Raw genomic sequence first — 15972 nt, 5'->3', positions numbered from 1 at the left:
TTGTAAAACTGGGTATATATGTGTTCCCAGAGGAGCAATAAATCGGCACAAACATGGCAACGCAGAGGGTATGGGAGAGGCACAAAGCCACTGATTATCTGATTCAATACATTTTTAAATTTTAGCAGTTGTGTTTTTTTTTTTTTTTTTTTGTATGCCAATGTCTATAGTTCCACTATAGACCCCTAGCAACCAATCACAAATGATATTGTACTGATACCTACCTATGCCTTTATTTATCTGAATCATGTTAAAGCATGATCCAGATAACAATTTTATTTTTTTTTTTCAAATATGACTGTATATATATATATATATATATATATATATATATATATATATATATATATATATATATATATATATATATATATATATATATATATATATATATATATATATATATATATATATATATATATATATATTTTGTTTTATATCTGCCAAAGAAGAATCCATATAATTTTAGTAGGGTTTTTCCGAATCGGATGGTTGGATCTTGGGTGAATTATTATAGTATGTAATGGTGTATTAATAAGTACTGAAGGATCCCACACCACTGTTCCCAATCCCCCCACCTCCCCTTCTTTCATTTTTCCTTTTTTTATTGAAAACAAAATATATATATATGTATATGTATTTATATATATATATATATATATATGTATTTATATATATATAATATATGTATATATATATATATATATATATATATATATATATATGTATGTATATATATATATATATATATTCTGAAGATATAAAAGAATGTAATTTGACCATGGTTTGGATTGATGATGAAATGTTTCTAATAATAAAAAAAAAAAAATGTATTATTAAAAAAAAAAAAAAAAAAGCAAAGGGGTCTCCACACCTTTCAGTAGGAGGGCCACATTGTAAATTTTACAAACACTTTACAACTGTAAAAAATCTGTTTTCTAAAGTACCTCCCCTTTTGTAGGAGAATAAAAACACAAAAAACGTCATATTGTAATTTTAACCACTTCAGCCCTGGAAGGTTTTACTTACTACCTTTTTTTTTTTCTCGCACGATACGGCACTGCATTACTTTTAAAGTGGTTGTAAACCTATACAGACCACTTTAACCTACAGGTAAGCCTAGATTAAGGCTTACCTGTAGGTGCAACAAATATCTCCTAAACCTCCACAGTTTAGGAGATATTTGCAGAAAAGACTGCACCGATGTCTACGGCGCATGCGCACTAAGCGTGCCATTAGTGAAAGCGATCGTGCCATCGCTGACGGCTCCCGAGCACTGTGATTAAAAACCCACCCTCCCTCCCTCCCTCTCCTGTGATACACATTGTAAAAATCAATCCTTTATGCTCTAAACATTTATTCCCTCTATCCACAAACCCTCCCCCAAAACAACCCCCCAGAAGAAAGGAAAAAACATAGGGTGTGTGTGTGTGTGTGTGTGTCTCCTCTCCCCTCCCCTCTTCTACCCATCTCCCTACACCTCCATCAATTCCTCCAACCTCCATATTCCCTGAATTCCATCCATTTTCCCAATGTATTCCGAAATCTCTCCAGCGAGTCCTTCTGTATGGATCGTTTCTTCTGAGGCTCTTATTTCAACCCTTTACCCAATCCTTCATTCTCGACACTTCTTGGGTCCTCCAAAAACTCAGAATCAAACTTTTAGCTGCATTTAAAAGTGGCCTAGGGTATTCTTATATTGAGGAACCGTTTTCCTCGTATCATGAAATAAACCATCCCAAGGACTCTTCTGAATCCGTTCTCCTGTAATTTGGTAAGTTGCTGCCAATAGGGTTGAATCTTTGTGCATTGCCACTAGGGTTGTCCCGATACCACTTTTTTAGGACTGAGTACAAGTACCGATACTTTTTTTCAAGTAGTCGCCGATACCGAATACCGATACTTTTTTTAAATGTGTCCCCAAATGCAGCCATGTCCCCCCCATATGCAGCCATGTCCCCCACATATGCAGCCATGTCCCTCTAGCCATGTCCCTCACATATGCAGCCATGTCCCTCTAGCCATGTCCCTCACATATGCAGCCATGTCCCTCTAGCCATGTCCCTCACATATGCAGCCATGTCCCTCTAGCCATGTCCCTCACATATGCAGCCATGTCCCTCTAGCCATGTCCCTCGCATATGCAGCCATGTCCCTCTAGCCATGTCCCTCACATATGCAGCCATGTCCCTCACATATGCAGCCATGTCCCTCTAGCCATGTCCCTCACATATGCAGCCATGTCCCTCTAGCCATGTCCCTCACATATGCAGCAATGTCCCTCTAGCCATGTCCCTCACATATGCAGCAATGTCCCTCTAGCCATGTCCCTCACATATGCAGCCATGTCCCTCTAGCCATGTCCCTCACATATGCAGCCATGTCCCTCACATATGCAGCAATGTCTCTCTAGCCATGTCCCTCGATGCGGCGGCGCGATGCGGCGGCGGGGGGGGGGGGGGGGGGGGAAGTATTCTATTTAGGTATCGGGGGTATTTGCGCGAGTACGAGTACTCCCGCAAATACTCGGTATCGGTCCCGATACTGGTATCGGTATCTGGACAACCCTAATTGCCACCACAGGTGCACAAAGGTCCCTGTGGCGTCACAACCCCTCCAACAGGTTGGGGGTCCCTCTGCCCCGATCCCATCTCGCCAGAAATTTGTATCACATTTGATCACAGAATGTGAGGAGGGGGGACTCTCTGTGAATCTGCTTCCTGAGGTGGCACACCGAGAAGAAGCCAAGCGCGCCAGCAGGAGAAGAGGAGGATTGGGGCTGCCGAGAAGAGGAGGGTCAGGGCTGCTCTGTGCAAAACTATTGCATGGTGCAGGTAAGTATAGACCTGTTATTTAAAAAAAAAAGAAAATGGCATTTAGAATCACTTTAGTGATCCCCCTGTGCCAGCCTTTGTAGAAACTCTGAAGAGAAATGCGTCTTCAGGAAAATTGTCATCTTGCCAGCACCAGGATATACAAAATCAGATAAGCTATGTGGACACGGTTTATCTTCACACATAACTTCTCTGTTGATGGATACAAGTAGGACAAATGTGCCTGTGAGCTAAAGAAAAAAGTACTGCAGGGTAATTTCCCCATAAAGGGAAACCAGTATTTTCAGTGGGTTATTATTGCAGTATTTTACGGTAGTGTTTGACATGACTTTACTATTTTACAATCCTCCATACAAGCTTCCATATAATCTAAGCTATAACAGCTTCATCTCTTCTGGGAAGGCTGTCCATGGGAAATTTTGACTTTTCTTCCAGAAGCGCATTTGTGAGATCAGGCGCTGATGTTGGATGAGAAGGTCTGGCTTGCAGTCTGCTCTAATTCATCGTTCTGTCGGGTTGAGGTCAGGACTCTGTGCAGGGCAGTCAAGTTCCTCCACCCCAAACTGGCTCATCCATGTCTTTATGGGCCTTGCTTTGTGCCCTGGTCCAAATCATTTGGTGAAGGGGGATTATGGTGTGGGGTTGTTTTTTCAGGGGTTGGGCTTGGCCCCTTAGTTTCAGTGAAGGGAACTCTTAGGCCGCGTACACACGGTCAGTCCATCCGACGAGAACGGTCCGAAGGTGAATTGATGAAGCTGACTGATGGTCTTATGTACCTACACACCATCAGTTAAAAAAACGATGGAGTCCAACGCGGTGACGTAAAACACAACGACGCGCTGAGAAAAATGAAGTTCAATGCTTCCGAGCATGCGTCGACTTGATTCTGAGCATGCGCAGGTTTTTAACCGATGCTTTTGCATACTAACCGTCAGTTTTGACCTATCGGTTAGGCGTCCATTGGTTCAATTTTTAAGCAAGTACTAACATTTTTGATCAAAGGATAACTGACCGATGGGGCCCCCACACCATCAGTTTGGACAGATGAAACGGTCCTTCAGTCCGTTTCCATCGGTTTTGACCGACCGTGTGTACGCGGCCTGAAAGTCCCTGCATCTATAGACACCAGGGATTTGACATTAACCTCTCTATCCCTGTAAAGAAAAGATGAGTATACATACCTTTTTGGAAGCCGATCTGACCCGCTCCAACCAGATCTCCAGCGCCAGAAGCTCTGCAGAGGACATGGATGACATCGGCTGGGGAATGAATGGGAAATGATGTCACTCATAGAGTTACTATGGGGCTTCTGTTGTCCTCCATCTCCTCTGCACCCACCTACACAGAGAAGCCATGGCTGACAGCTCACCGTGGGATCCGGTCAGATCGGCTTCCAAAAAGGTATGTATGCTAGTTTTTTCTTTACAGGGATAGAGAGGTTAGTGTTGGATTCCTGGTGTCTAAAGATGCGGGCATTTTAGATTTTGCATGGACTTCCACGTTAAAGCGGGGGATCACCCTAAAAAAAATGTCTAACATTGCATGGAGCCGACCCATGAGACCGACACTATGCTGCTGTTTTTTTTTTTTGGCGTACATACCATTTTAGGGCTATTTTCACCCCCGGCTTCCCCGCGGGAGTGGGCGTTCCTAGTCACAGGCTGTGATTGACGTGCTTCCGACCGGCGCATACTGCGCGTCACAAGTTGCTGAAAGAAGCCGAACGTCGGTGCGCAGGCGCCGTATAGAGCCGCACTGACGTTCGGCTTCTTTCGGCAACTTGTGACGCGCAGTATGCGCCGGTCGGAAGCACGTCAATCACAGCCTGTGATTAGGAACGCCCACTCCCGCGGGGAAGCCGTGGGTGAAAATAGCCCTAAATGGTATGTACGCCAAAAAAGCATCATAGTGTCGGTCTCATAGGTCGGCTCCATGCAATGTTAGATTTTTTTTTTAGGGTAAACCCCCCGCTTTAAGGCGTCGGCATACCAAGTCATTTTGGACAATTTCATGCGCCCAAATACCCTATTTAGCCTACCAGTAAAGTCCACCTAATGTAGCTTCCTGTGATGTGTCAACAACCGAGATGTTTTGACGCCAGGGTAAAAAAGTTTTTTTTTTTTTTTTTTTTTTTTTTTTTTTTGAGTACAGCTCATTCAGTAAGGCCCCTTTCACACTGCAGTGCCGCTAAAGCGCCGGTAGTTTTTGCTGTGCTTTTCAAGTGCTAGTGTGGCGGATTTTTTTTAAAGTCATGTGACAACGTGACATTAAAAAAAATAAAATAAAATAAAAAAAAAATGCTATCCGAAGCCGTCCCAAAGATGCTGCTTGCAGGACTTTCCCTAACGTCCCACAAGTACACCGCGCCAATGTGAAAGCACTTATTGCACAAAATAGGAGGCAGTTTTTAGACACTTTTTAAAGGTTATTTCTAGCGCTAAAACAACTGAAAACTGCCTCAGTGTGAAAGTGGCCTTTAAAGGGGAGTTCCAGCCTTTTTTAGTTAAAAAAAAAAGTGTAGCTGCTGACTTTTTTTTAATAAACAGACACTTACCTGTTCCACAGTCCAGTGATGCGGCCGCCCAGAGCTCCACTCCTACCCCCCTCTGGCCGGCGCCTCCATTCATAGTGTGGGCACCCGGCCGTGACGGCTTTTGGCTTCACGGCCGGGCACTCACTGTGCATGCGCGAGTCATGCTACACTCTATGAATGGATAGGCGATCTCTTGGGACCTGTCACGTGTCCCTGGAGATTGTCCCCACTCCCCCCCCCCCCCCCCAAAGAAAAAATTACATGCCAAATGTAAGGGGGTGAGAAGTGATTAAAGTGGAAGTTCCACTTTAATAAAATTAATTTTGCTTGTTTAAAATATTTATTTATTACAAATGGAATAACAAGGATTGTACTGTATATGATGATAACATTTATTTATATGATGAAAACAGGTAACAACCCCTCACGGGATCAATTCGCTAACGTTTACCGCATGTGATAATGCAGTCACGGGACTCATTTTGCATAAATTATCGCATGCAGTATATTAAGTCCTGTTCTCCAAAAAACAGTTATGTGGTATTTGCAGCGAAATGAAAAATGTGCACTAAATATTGTTTAAAATCCATGCAATAAGCTCTTAAATCCAATTCACAGACAGAATAGAAACTGAAAAAATGTGCATTATTTATCACCAGGGTTTTGCTGGCGGTATCGCATGCTATATTTGTCAAAACCAGTGTGGGGACCCCCAAAATAGCTGGTTGCTAAGGAGCGGGCCAGGAAGCCGGCCGCTTCTTTTTTAACTGATGACTCATCAGCTGTCAGTGGGTTCCCCAGGAACAAAACCAAGACCTGGGACTCATGGGAACAATGGGGGACTCGCTAACCAATTACCAGAAGAGGAGCACTTACGGAACTGGGTGAAAACTAGACTTGGAACTCGGACATGCTGAGATGAACAGTACAGTTTATTGTAAAACACTTTTGGGCTTACAGTACCAATGGAGGTTGCATAAGATGTGGCTCTGGGTGGTTGGTTAAATGAGCAGCAGCTGATTGATCACAATAATCTCTGAAACAAACAATAAGGCCGCGTACACACGGTCGTACAACACCGATGAGAATGGACCGAGGTTCAGTTTCATCGGTCCAAACCGACCGTGTGTATTGCCCATCGGTCTGTTTTCCTTCGGTCCAAAATTGTAAAACATGCTTTAAAATCGAACCGATGGCACGCTGCCCGATCGGTCCAAACCGATGGTTAGTACAGAAAGCATCGGTTCAAAACCCGCGCATGCTCAGAATCAAGTCGACGCATGCTTGGAAGCATTGAACTTCGTTTTATTCAGCACGTCGTGTGTTTGACGTCACCGCGTACTGATTCGATCGGTTTTTGGAACGATGGTGTGTGCGCACATCGGACCATCAGGCCACTTCAGCGGTGAACCGATAGAAATGGCCCGTCGGACCATTCTCATCGGTTTGGTACGACCGTGTGTACGCGGCCTAAAGCAAAGGTAATTCTCAACCATGGAGATCAATGATGGAGCCTGGGTGACCCCGGGGTACGATGCAACAAGCCAAATGTATTGGCTTGTTCCATCGTCGCCAGTATCGCAAGTGGAAGGGTTTGGGGACAACCTTTTACAAGCCAGTTAGTCTCGGGCTCTAATTATGTGCTTGTAAAATAAATGACAAGCCTCACAGAAAGCCATTAGTCCATTGCCCCGCATGCAAGCTAGGAGGACTGCACTTCTTATGGACCGGCCACCACTGAACCAGACTGTCATAACAATTCCTGTGTTCCTCAATGGACTACCAGATTTCATGGCAAGTTAAAAAAAAAAGGCTTGTTTTCCTTTGGAAGACTTTTTTTATTTTTTCAGCAGAAATGAGTGTTTAACATACTGTACATACATTACTCTTATTCGTTTGTTGCTTCTACTGCACTGTTCAGTCAGAGGCTTTGGGTAGGAAAAGCAGAGAAAAGTCCGATTTACAATGCTGGCTTTGTGGTAGAACTGTGTAATCCTCACAACCAGGAGGGATGGAAATGCAGGTAACATTATTTATTTATAATTATATATATATATATATATATATATATATATATATATATATATATATATATATATAATTATTAGAATGTATGTGTTTTTTTTATTATTTCTTTTTATTCAGTTTTTAGCTATTTATCAGGAGTTCCTGTTTAGTTGCATTTACGTTTTGTTGCATTTCTCTCCTTGTTTTGATTTTATTAGGCTTTTGAAGAAACTCACTTGGCCTCTCTCGATCCAGTTGCTCAGTTCAGCGCTTGGTTCCAGGAAGTCTTAGAATGCCCAGCCATTCCTGAACCAAATGCCATGTGTCTGGCTACCGCAACAAGGTACTGATTCAATTTTTGTGGGTCTTGTAACTGCATATGTCCCTACCATACCTTTCACTTTGTCCTTTGCTTTTATGCACCCTTTCTTTACCTTCCTGAACCTCACCTTTCCTCATGTTTTCCTGTGTAGGGACGGCAAACCCTCTGCCCGTATGGTTCTCCTGAAAGGGTTCGGCTCGGATGGGTTCCGATTCTTCACTAACCGGGAGAGCAGAAAAGGGAAAGAGCTGGTGAGGGTTCTGTCTTATAGGAATCAGCTGCTAACAATTCTTAACCACTTCAATACTGGACACGTTCACCCCCTTCCTGCCCAGGTCAATTGGCAGCTTTCAGAGCTTTGTATGACATATTTGCGCGGTCATGCGACATTGTACCTATATTACATTTTTATAAAAATGTGTGTTGAGTTATTTTGAGGGGACAGCAAATTTACACTGTTATACAAGCTGTACACTCACTACTTTACATTGTAGCAAAGTGTCATTTCTTCAGTGTTGTCACATGAAAAGATATAATAAAATCTTTACAAAAATGTGAGGGGTGTACTCAAACTGTGAGTAACATTGTCAACTATATTGTCATAATCAGGGACCAGAGGCTGACTAGAAAAACGGCAGATGAGTGTGATCCACATCTTTTGCTTCCACCCACTATCTCCCAACATTTGGAGGCTCGCAGTCACCCCCCCCCCCCAGTGAACCGCCTGATCTCTCGCTGTACTCGCCCTGCGAAACCGTGCTGTACATAGTTACTAACAAACTATCCACACACTGCACTTTTTGTGCGATCCACCTAAAAAGGGAACACATACTTTTTATAACAGTATGATGGCGCTGACTATTTAAAAGTTTCGCCCTTTGGACATTTCTCTCCTCTCTAAAAGTGAGAAAATGACAGTATAAATTAATGTATGTTTCTGTATCTGCCTGTAGTCATTAAAGAGTAAGTAAAGCCTTGTCAAAAAAAGATAAAAACTCCCTGCAAGACAAAGGCATAATGAGCTAGTATGCATAGCATACTAGCTCATTATGTATTACATGCCTCTGATCGAACCCCCCCGCAGTGGTCCACGTCTCCCCCTCCGGCTGCCGACATGTCATTCCCAAGTTACTTCCGGGTATCGCGGCTCCGGCGCTGTGATTGGCCAGAGCCGCGATGACATCACTCCCGCGCATTTGCGCGCATAGGTGCCATTGCTTTAGTTTGCCCCAGTGCGCATGTGCCGATGACATCGGCATATACAGAGGGGATATCTCCTAAACTTTTCAGGTTTAGGAGACATCCTGGGTAGCTACAGGTAAGCCTTAATATAGGCTTACCTGTAGCATAAGGTTGTAAAATTGGGTTTACAACCACTTTAAGAAATCTCTGGGGATCTCAGACTGATCAGTGAGGACAGACGTCCATAGTGTATATGTACTAGCCAGAATCTAGGCTAACAACACTAAGGTTTCCTGCTGTCTCATTGCAACCTGACCCCCCCCCCCCCAACACTGATCAATGCTACATAAGTAAATTTTAGGGGTGGATCTCCGATATCTATTTGAGAGCCGACGTCAACCATACAGCCATATCTAGGCTAACAACACTGAGATTTCATGCTATCTCTCTAGAACTGAACCCTTACACACTTATCTATATCTATTTACATTATTGCCTACACTTCATTATAATTCACGATTCTGGTCTGCATGTGAACCCGGGTGTGTGCTTTTTACGGCAACGTTGTTCTTTGTTTTAACCTGTATTGCGCATAACTGTATTCTGTCCAATTTTGATATATAATAAAGTTCGTAATTATAGGTAAGACCTTCGCCTTATTCCCCTCCTCCCTGTTGAACTTCTCTGGGTATCTTCCCCACTCTGTATCTTCATAATCCTTTGTGTTCAGGAGTTGACGGGATAGGCGCCAACTAAATTGGTGAGTGGGCATACCTATTAGTGCTCCTATGTAGAATAATTTTCCTATCACAGCCCCCCCCTCCTTCCTTGCTTGTCGCAGCCTATCCTTTTCTGGGTGTGTCTAAATACAGTGTGCTAGACTAGATCCTCTGCTCCTCCTTTACCACCCTGCATAGCCTTTTATGTAGCTGCCAGTTGGGATGGAAGGGGAATACTATCGTGTCACTTGAGTGACAGCTCTGCATGTCAGCACATCTGCTATATGCACTCGCTAATGCATGCACTATATCAGGGATATGCAATTAGCGGACCTCCAGCTGTTGCCAAATTACAAGTCCCATGAGGCATAGCGAGACTCTGACAGCATCAAGCATGACACCCAGAGGCAGAGGCATGATGGGACTTGTAGTTTGGCAACAGCTGGAGGTCCGCTAATTGCATATCCCTGCACTATATAATGTGAATGATGTCAATGGGATGGGAAAAACCATAACAAAGTAGTGTGTACCTTCCTCATTCATCTTTAAGGTTTATAGTACACGTTAAAGTTGAACTGCATAAATTGCAAGGTTTTGTACAGCACAGGGAAGAGTCAGGATCTCTGCTAGATTTTAAATTCTGTCTCTGTCACTGTTGGAAGTGCTCCACCACCACCTTTTCAAAAGTAATCGGATCGAATTGAAACTGATTGGGTTGGATGCCCTGTCAGGCTTTTATCATGGTCTGTGTGTCCACACTAGAGACTCCCCTAAGTTCCTGTTGCAGTATTTCTAACCCTTCCTACTCTGTCCAAAACCTTTATGATAAAATATTTTGCTGATGTTAAAGTGTTTGGGTATCCTAAAATCTTAATTTGTTTCTATAGGAGGCCAATCCAGCTGCTTCTCTCCTGTTTTTCTGGGAGCCTTTAAATCGTCAGGTAAGACATCCACATTACCCTCACCAGCAATCCAGCTACCAAGTGACACAAGTTCAGCTGGCTATAGACAAAATTAAGTCGGGTCTAGAAGGATCTGGGTGTTCTGGTAGATCATAGACTTAAAATGGTTCTAAAGGCTGAATTTTTTTATTACCTATTATGCATTCTATGCAAAAATTCTATGCATGAAGGGAAAAAAAACACCTGTGTGCAGCAGCCCTCCCAATCCTTACCTGAGCTCCGTTCGATCCAGCGATGTTCATCATAGCCTCGCCTGTCCTAGGACTCTCCCTCCTCATTGGCTGAGACAGCAATCACAGCCAGTGAGCCAATGAGGAGAGAGTGGGGCAGAGCCATGGCTCTGTGTGTCTTATTGGACACATTAAGCAGCAGCTCGGGAGTGAGCACTCATTGGTGCTCCCAGGGCAAGCGGCTTTCTCTGGGGGCACTACTCAACTGGGAGTAGCCATGATCACCTGTGGGGCACCCCAAAAAAGGATTGGAGCTGCTCTGTGTAAAACTACTACACAGAGCAGGTAAGTAGAACATGTTTTTTATTTTAAAAAACAAGCTTTTATACCACTTTAGGCCTCATGCACACAACTGCTATTAAACTCCAATTTTTGTGAGTTTAGGCATTTTTTTAAACTGCTCTTACCTCTGTTAGCCTACGTTTTAGCAGTTTATCCGCAGAGGAGTTTATTGGCTGTTTTCTGAACGCCCTAAAATCGCATTCAGGAGCAATTCTTCTGATCACAAAACGCCTAATGCTGTAAAACGGGCATAAACACGCTTTTTACAGCATTTAGTGTTTTTTTTACATTTTTGTGTCATTTTACAAAAACGCTGGAGCATTTAAAAAACTGTGTAAAAAGCGTGTTTTTAAAGCAGCGTTTTTCTGCTGGCAATCTGACATGCAGAAAGAGTTTTTTTAAAAATCCTGTGTGCATAGGGCCTTGATAATGGCATGCAATGCCAAGCTGTAGTTACTAAGGCTGGCAAAATCCTTTCTCGTATAAGAGGGGTATGGACTCCAGAGAGAGAGATATCATTTTGCCCCTGTACAAATTCTTAGTAAGACCTCATCTGGAATATGCAGTTCAGTTTTGGGAACCAGTTCATAAAAAGGATATTGGAGAACTGGAGAAAGTGCAGAGAAGGGCAACCAAACTGATAAGAGGCATGGAGGAGCTCAGCTATGAGGAAAGATTAGAGGAACTGAATTTATTCACTCTTCAGAAGAGGAAATTAAAGGAGTTGTAATCCCTTGTTTATTTTTTTTATAAAAATCATAAACATACCTATACTTACCTTCTCTGTGTAAATAAATAATTTAAAAAAACACCAATGAAAGTGCATCAATATACATAAGAACAAATGTGCCACACATTTTAGTAATCCAGTTTAATCAAATAAATTTCAACCACGTAACTAACGCACGGTCGGAATTTTCAACAAGAAAAGTTCGATGTGAGCTTTTGGTCGGAAATTCCGACTGTGTGTAGGCTCCATCGGACTTTTTCTGTCGGAATTTCCGACAGCAAAAATTTTAAGAGCTGGTTCTTAATTTTTTCAGACAAAAGTTCTTGTCGGAAATTCCGATCGTGTGTATGCAATTCCGACGCACAAAAATCCATGCATGCTCGGAATCAAGCAGAAGAGCCCCCACTGCATATTGAACTTCATTTTTCTCTGCTCATCGTATGTGTTGTATTTCACAGCGTTTTTGGCGGTCGGAATTTTGTGTGACCATGTGTATGCAACGCAAGTTTTTTTTGTCGGAATTTCCGATCGTGTGTACGCGGCATTAGTGTCTCTCCGCAATAATCAGGAAAAAGTCTAATGTTCAATAACAGTGGTCCACCAACAAAAAGTTGAAGACTTTGCAACAAAGCGCTCTTCAGTATCTCTAAAGGGGACTCCTCTGCCTTGATGATTCTCACTGACACTATATTATGCTGAACCCATGCAATGAGTTCATTATCATGACTCTTTCTGTACCACATCGCATTTTTTCAACCATGTACTGTCGGTTTTATTCTGTAACTTGTTTTGTTTTTTTCTTTTGTACTGTTCTAACTTTTATGAAAGACTGGAAACCACCACTGTGCACCAGCCACCAGATATTCACACAGCTGCATACCAGAAAGTTATACCTAATTATCTAGGACAGTGATGGTGAACCTTGGCACCCCAGATGTTTTAAAACTATATTTCCCATGATGCGCCACTACTCTGCAGAGTGCATGAGCATCATGTTAATGTAGTTCCAAAACATCTGGTGTGCCAAGGTTCGCCATCACTGACCTAGGAGGTCTAACAGCACTTGTGGGAGAAATCCCAAAACGGATGGATGCAAGGTCGATGTTCAGCCTTTCATTAACTTGCTCATGTCCAATTAGGTCACACATGCCAAAAAGAGGAAGGAGAATTGCCTATAGTGTAGTAACGTATACTACCTTTCATTAAAATCGGGCAACCACTCACATATTTAAAGCATTTCACAAAGCCTTCATCAATCACCATGGTGGGCGTGCTGATGTCACTGCAGTAGCTCCGCCCTACACTTTTTGTCCGAAAGGTCGTCTTCACAGGGACTCATGGAGGTTTTTTTTTTTTTTTTTTTTCCTTTTCTCTGGATCAACTAGGAGCATAGGATCGTGTATATCAAGGTTTTCTGTTTATTTATTCTGTTTATTTGTATCCTATTGATTAACCACTTGAGACCCGCACTGTAGACGAAAGACGTCCACAGCGCGGCTCTCAACTGCCGGGTGGACGTCCCTGGACGTCCTTTTATTTGCATTCCCCAGGGAAAAACTGCCCGGCGCATCGCTGAGATGACGATGTGTGGGCCTGGCAGCCGCGATGTCCGCCAGGTACCCGTGATCGGCAATGACAGAGCAGGAACGTGGAGCTCTGTGGGTAAACACCGAGCTCCACATCCTGTCAGGGAGAGGAGACAGATGCTGTGTCCCTTGTACATAGGGACCCAGATCGGTCACTTCCCCCAGTCAGTCCCCTCCCCCCACAGTAAGAATCACTCCCAGGGAATACATTTAATACCTTCCTCGCACCCTAGTGTTAACCCCTTCCCTGCCAGTCACATTTATACAGTAATCGGTGCATTACTATAGCACTGTTCGCTGTGTAAATGTGAATGGTTCCAAAATAGTGTCAAAAGTGTCCGATGTATCCGCCGCAATATCGCAGGCCTGACAAAAATCGCAGATCGCAGCCATTACTAGTAAAAAAAAAAAATCATAAATCTATCCCCTATTTTGTAGGTGCTATAACTTTTGCGCCAACCAATCAATAAGCGCTTATTGCAATATTTTTTTTTTTTTAACCAAAAATATGTAGAAGAATACGTATCGGCCTAAACTGAGGAAAAAAAACATTAAAAAAAAAAAAAAATTGGGATATTAGTATAACAAAGTAAAAAATATTGTGTTTTTTTTTTTTTTTTTCTGTCTTTTTTGTTTATAGCGCAAAAAATAAAAACCACAGAGGTGATCAAATACCACCAAAAGAAATCTCTATTTGTGGGGAAAAAATTATAAAAATGTAATTTGGGTAGTGTTGTATTGCCCTGCAATATTGTCATTCAAAATGCGTCAGCACTGAAAGCTGAAAATTGGTCTGGGCAGGAAGGGGGTTTAAGTGCCCAGTAATGAAGTGGTTAAACTAGATGAACTTTATCAGAATAAAATGTCCTGGGGGGTGGGGCAATTCCTTCATCCACCTGGCTTGTGTGGATGAAGAAATCTGTTGGCGTATTTTCTTTTTTTCAGCATGAAATGAAACAAAACTAATCGTCTATGGCGATCTTTAGGAGTAGCAGAGTTTATTCTGTTTTTACCTTTTGCTTTAGGACATTTTATATCTTTAAAACTGCATTCCAATATAGCTGACATGGGTACCTTGAAAATTCTAGCTTTTCATTTTGGACTAATTACCCTGTAGCTACAAGGAATCGCGTGGCTGTGACATTTCTGTTTCTCCATCAATTCTGCATCTTTTTTTAAATGGAATTGAGACAACAAAGCAACATAAGAAGCTACAATAAGCATTGAGGGATTTTTAGACCTTATTTGTTGCCCAATTTAGAAGTCAGAAAATGTGGTACTGCTAGATCACTTCAGGCTGGCCCCTTTTTGTAGGTATTGCGATGTAAAACATTAAAGATAAGTGTCTATACTGTTTAATATCCAGTAATACACATTTTTAGACTGCGTTTCTAGAGGCCGATTGGCTGACAGCCATGAAGCAGAATAAAGTCCTCCTATCCTTTACAGCCAAGGAAGCTGCTTCTGTTTGATCTGCAATTGCCATGGTGTTGCACATGTGATCAGATATGACACCAGTTATTTGATGATTTGATAGTTTGGTTGAAGACACAAGCAAATGTGACAGTTGGCAATCCTGGCATTCCAGGAATGTAACAGTTTTTTGAAACCGTCAAATCAAGGGGTTTTGTTCCACTTTATAATTTACTGCTGTTCAGGGGCTCTGGGCTTCAGCAAAATGGCAGCCTCCAGCAAGAAGAAACCAGAACAATGCTGGAGGCAATTTACAGAACACATTCATTTTGGTAGCATTCTTATTTATGTGGAGTGTATTTTCCTTGCTAAAGAACATTATTTTTTTATCAAGTTGTAGGGTAAAGTTCCTATTTAATAATTCTTTGATGCGTAGCTCAGTACAATTGATCTGGTCAGTAAGTCTGTTATTTTTCAACTTCCTCTTCCAAGTTCTGCTTTTATTATTGTTTTCTACTATCATTTTATTTTTATTTATGGCTTGGCTTTTAAGTTCCACACTAAGACTCCATTCACATTTGTGCAAATCCAAAGTCGTGTAGTAGTGCAGGCACCTTTTCAAAGTTGCACCAATTTGAACAGGTGCCATCAAAAAAAGAATGAGCTGTGACTTGTTATGGGACTTCAATGTTCAAAGTCTCATGACAAGGCGCACAAGTGTGAATGGAGCATAAATGTTGTTCTGCCACATGTGGCATGTTCTGTGCCACGTAGATAATGACCCCTTTGTGGGATTTTTCCCTTTGCCGTGCCCTTCTGATCCCTCCATATTTTTTTTGTCAAATAACGTTTTTTATTAAAGTTTGAGAGAAAATAGCAGTACACAGGTACATATATAGTGAGCAAAGAAATGGGAATATAACAATGCTTAGTTTATACACAGTAGCGTTGAGAAGGAAGAAACCTTCCAATATTTAGCATCGTACATTCCAACAGTAATAGCAGTGTCTCAGATAAAGTATATATTGTGCCCTACCCTGAGACTGATGTAGTGCTAAACTTTGCATATATAATGTCCAGAAGAAAGACACTAGGTTACCTCGATAACGTCTCCTCCCGAGAATGCCACCGCTCCCAGACACCGTTGCGGTCGCCCAGTCTGTCCCATATTC

The 15972-nt window shown here is 42.3% G+C and overlaps 1 protein-coding gene across 1 annotated transcript in view; it reads left to right on the top strand.

The window, feature by feature from the left end:
- PNPO (pyridoxamine 5'-phosphate oxidase) overlaps window positions 1-15972 on the top strand; it is a 62162-nt gene that overhangs the window by 17943 nt on the left and 28247 nt on the right. The window contains exons 2-4 of the mRNA XM_040331305.1: window positions 7593-7717; window positions 7848-7947; window positions 10485-10538. Of these exons, the coding sequence (XP_040187239.1) occupies window positions 7593-7717; window positions 7848-7947; window positions 10485-10538 (279 nt within the window). The remainder of the gene's footprint in view (window positions 1-7592; window positions 7718-7847; window positions 7948-10484; window positions 10539-15972) is intronic.

Source organism: Rana temporaria, chromosome 12 (genome assembly GCF_905171775.1).
Source record: "Rana temporaria chromosome 12, aRanTem1.1, whole genome shotgun sequence".
Lineage (NCBI taxonomy): Eukaryota > Metazoa > Chordata > Amphibia > Anura > Ranidae > Rana > Rana temporaria.
This window is presented reverse-complemented; position numbering and strand designations above follow the sequence as displayed.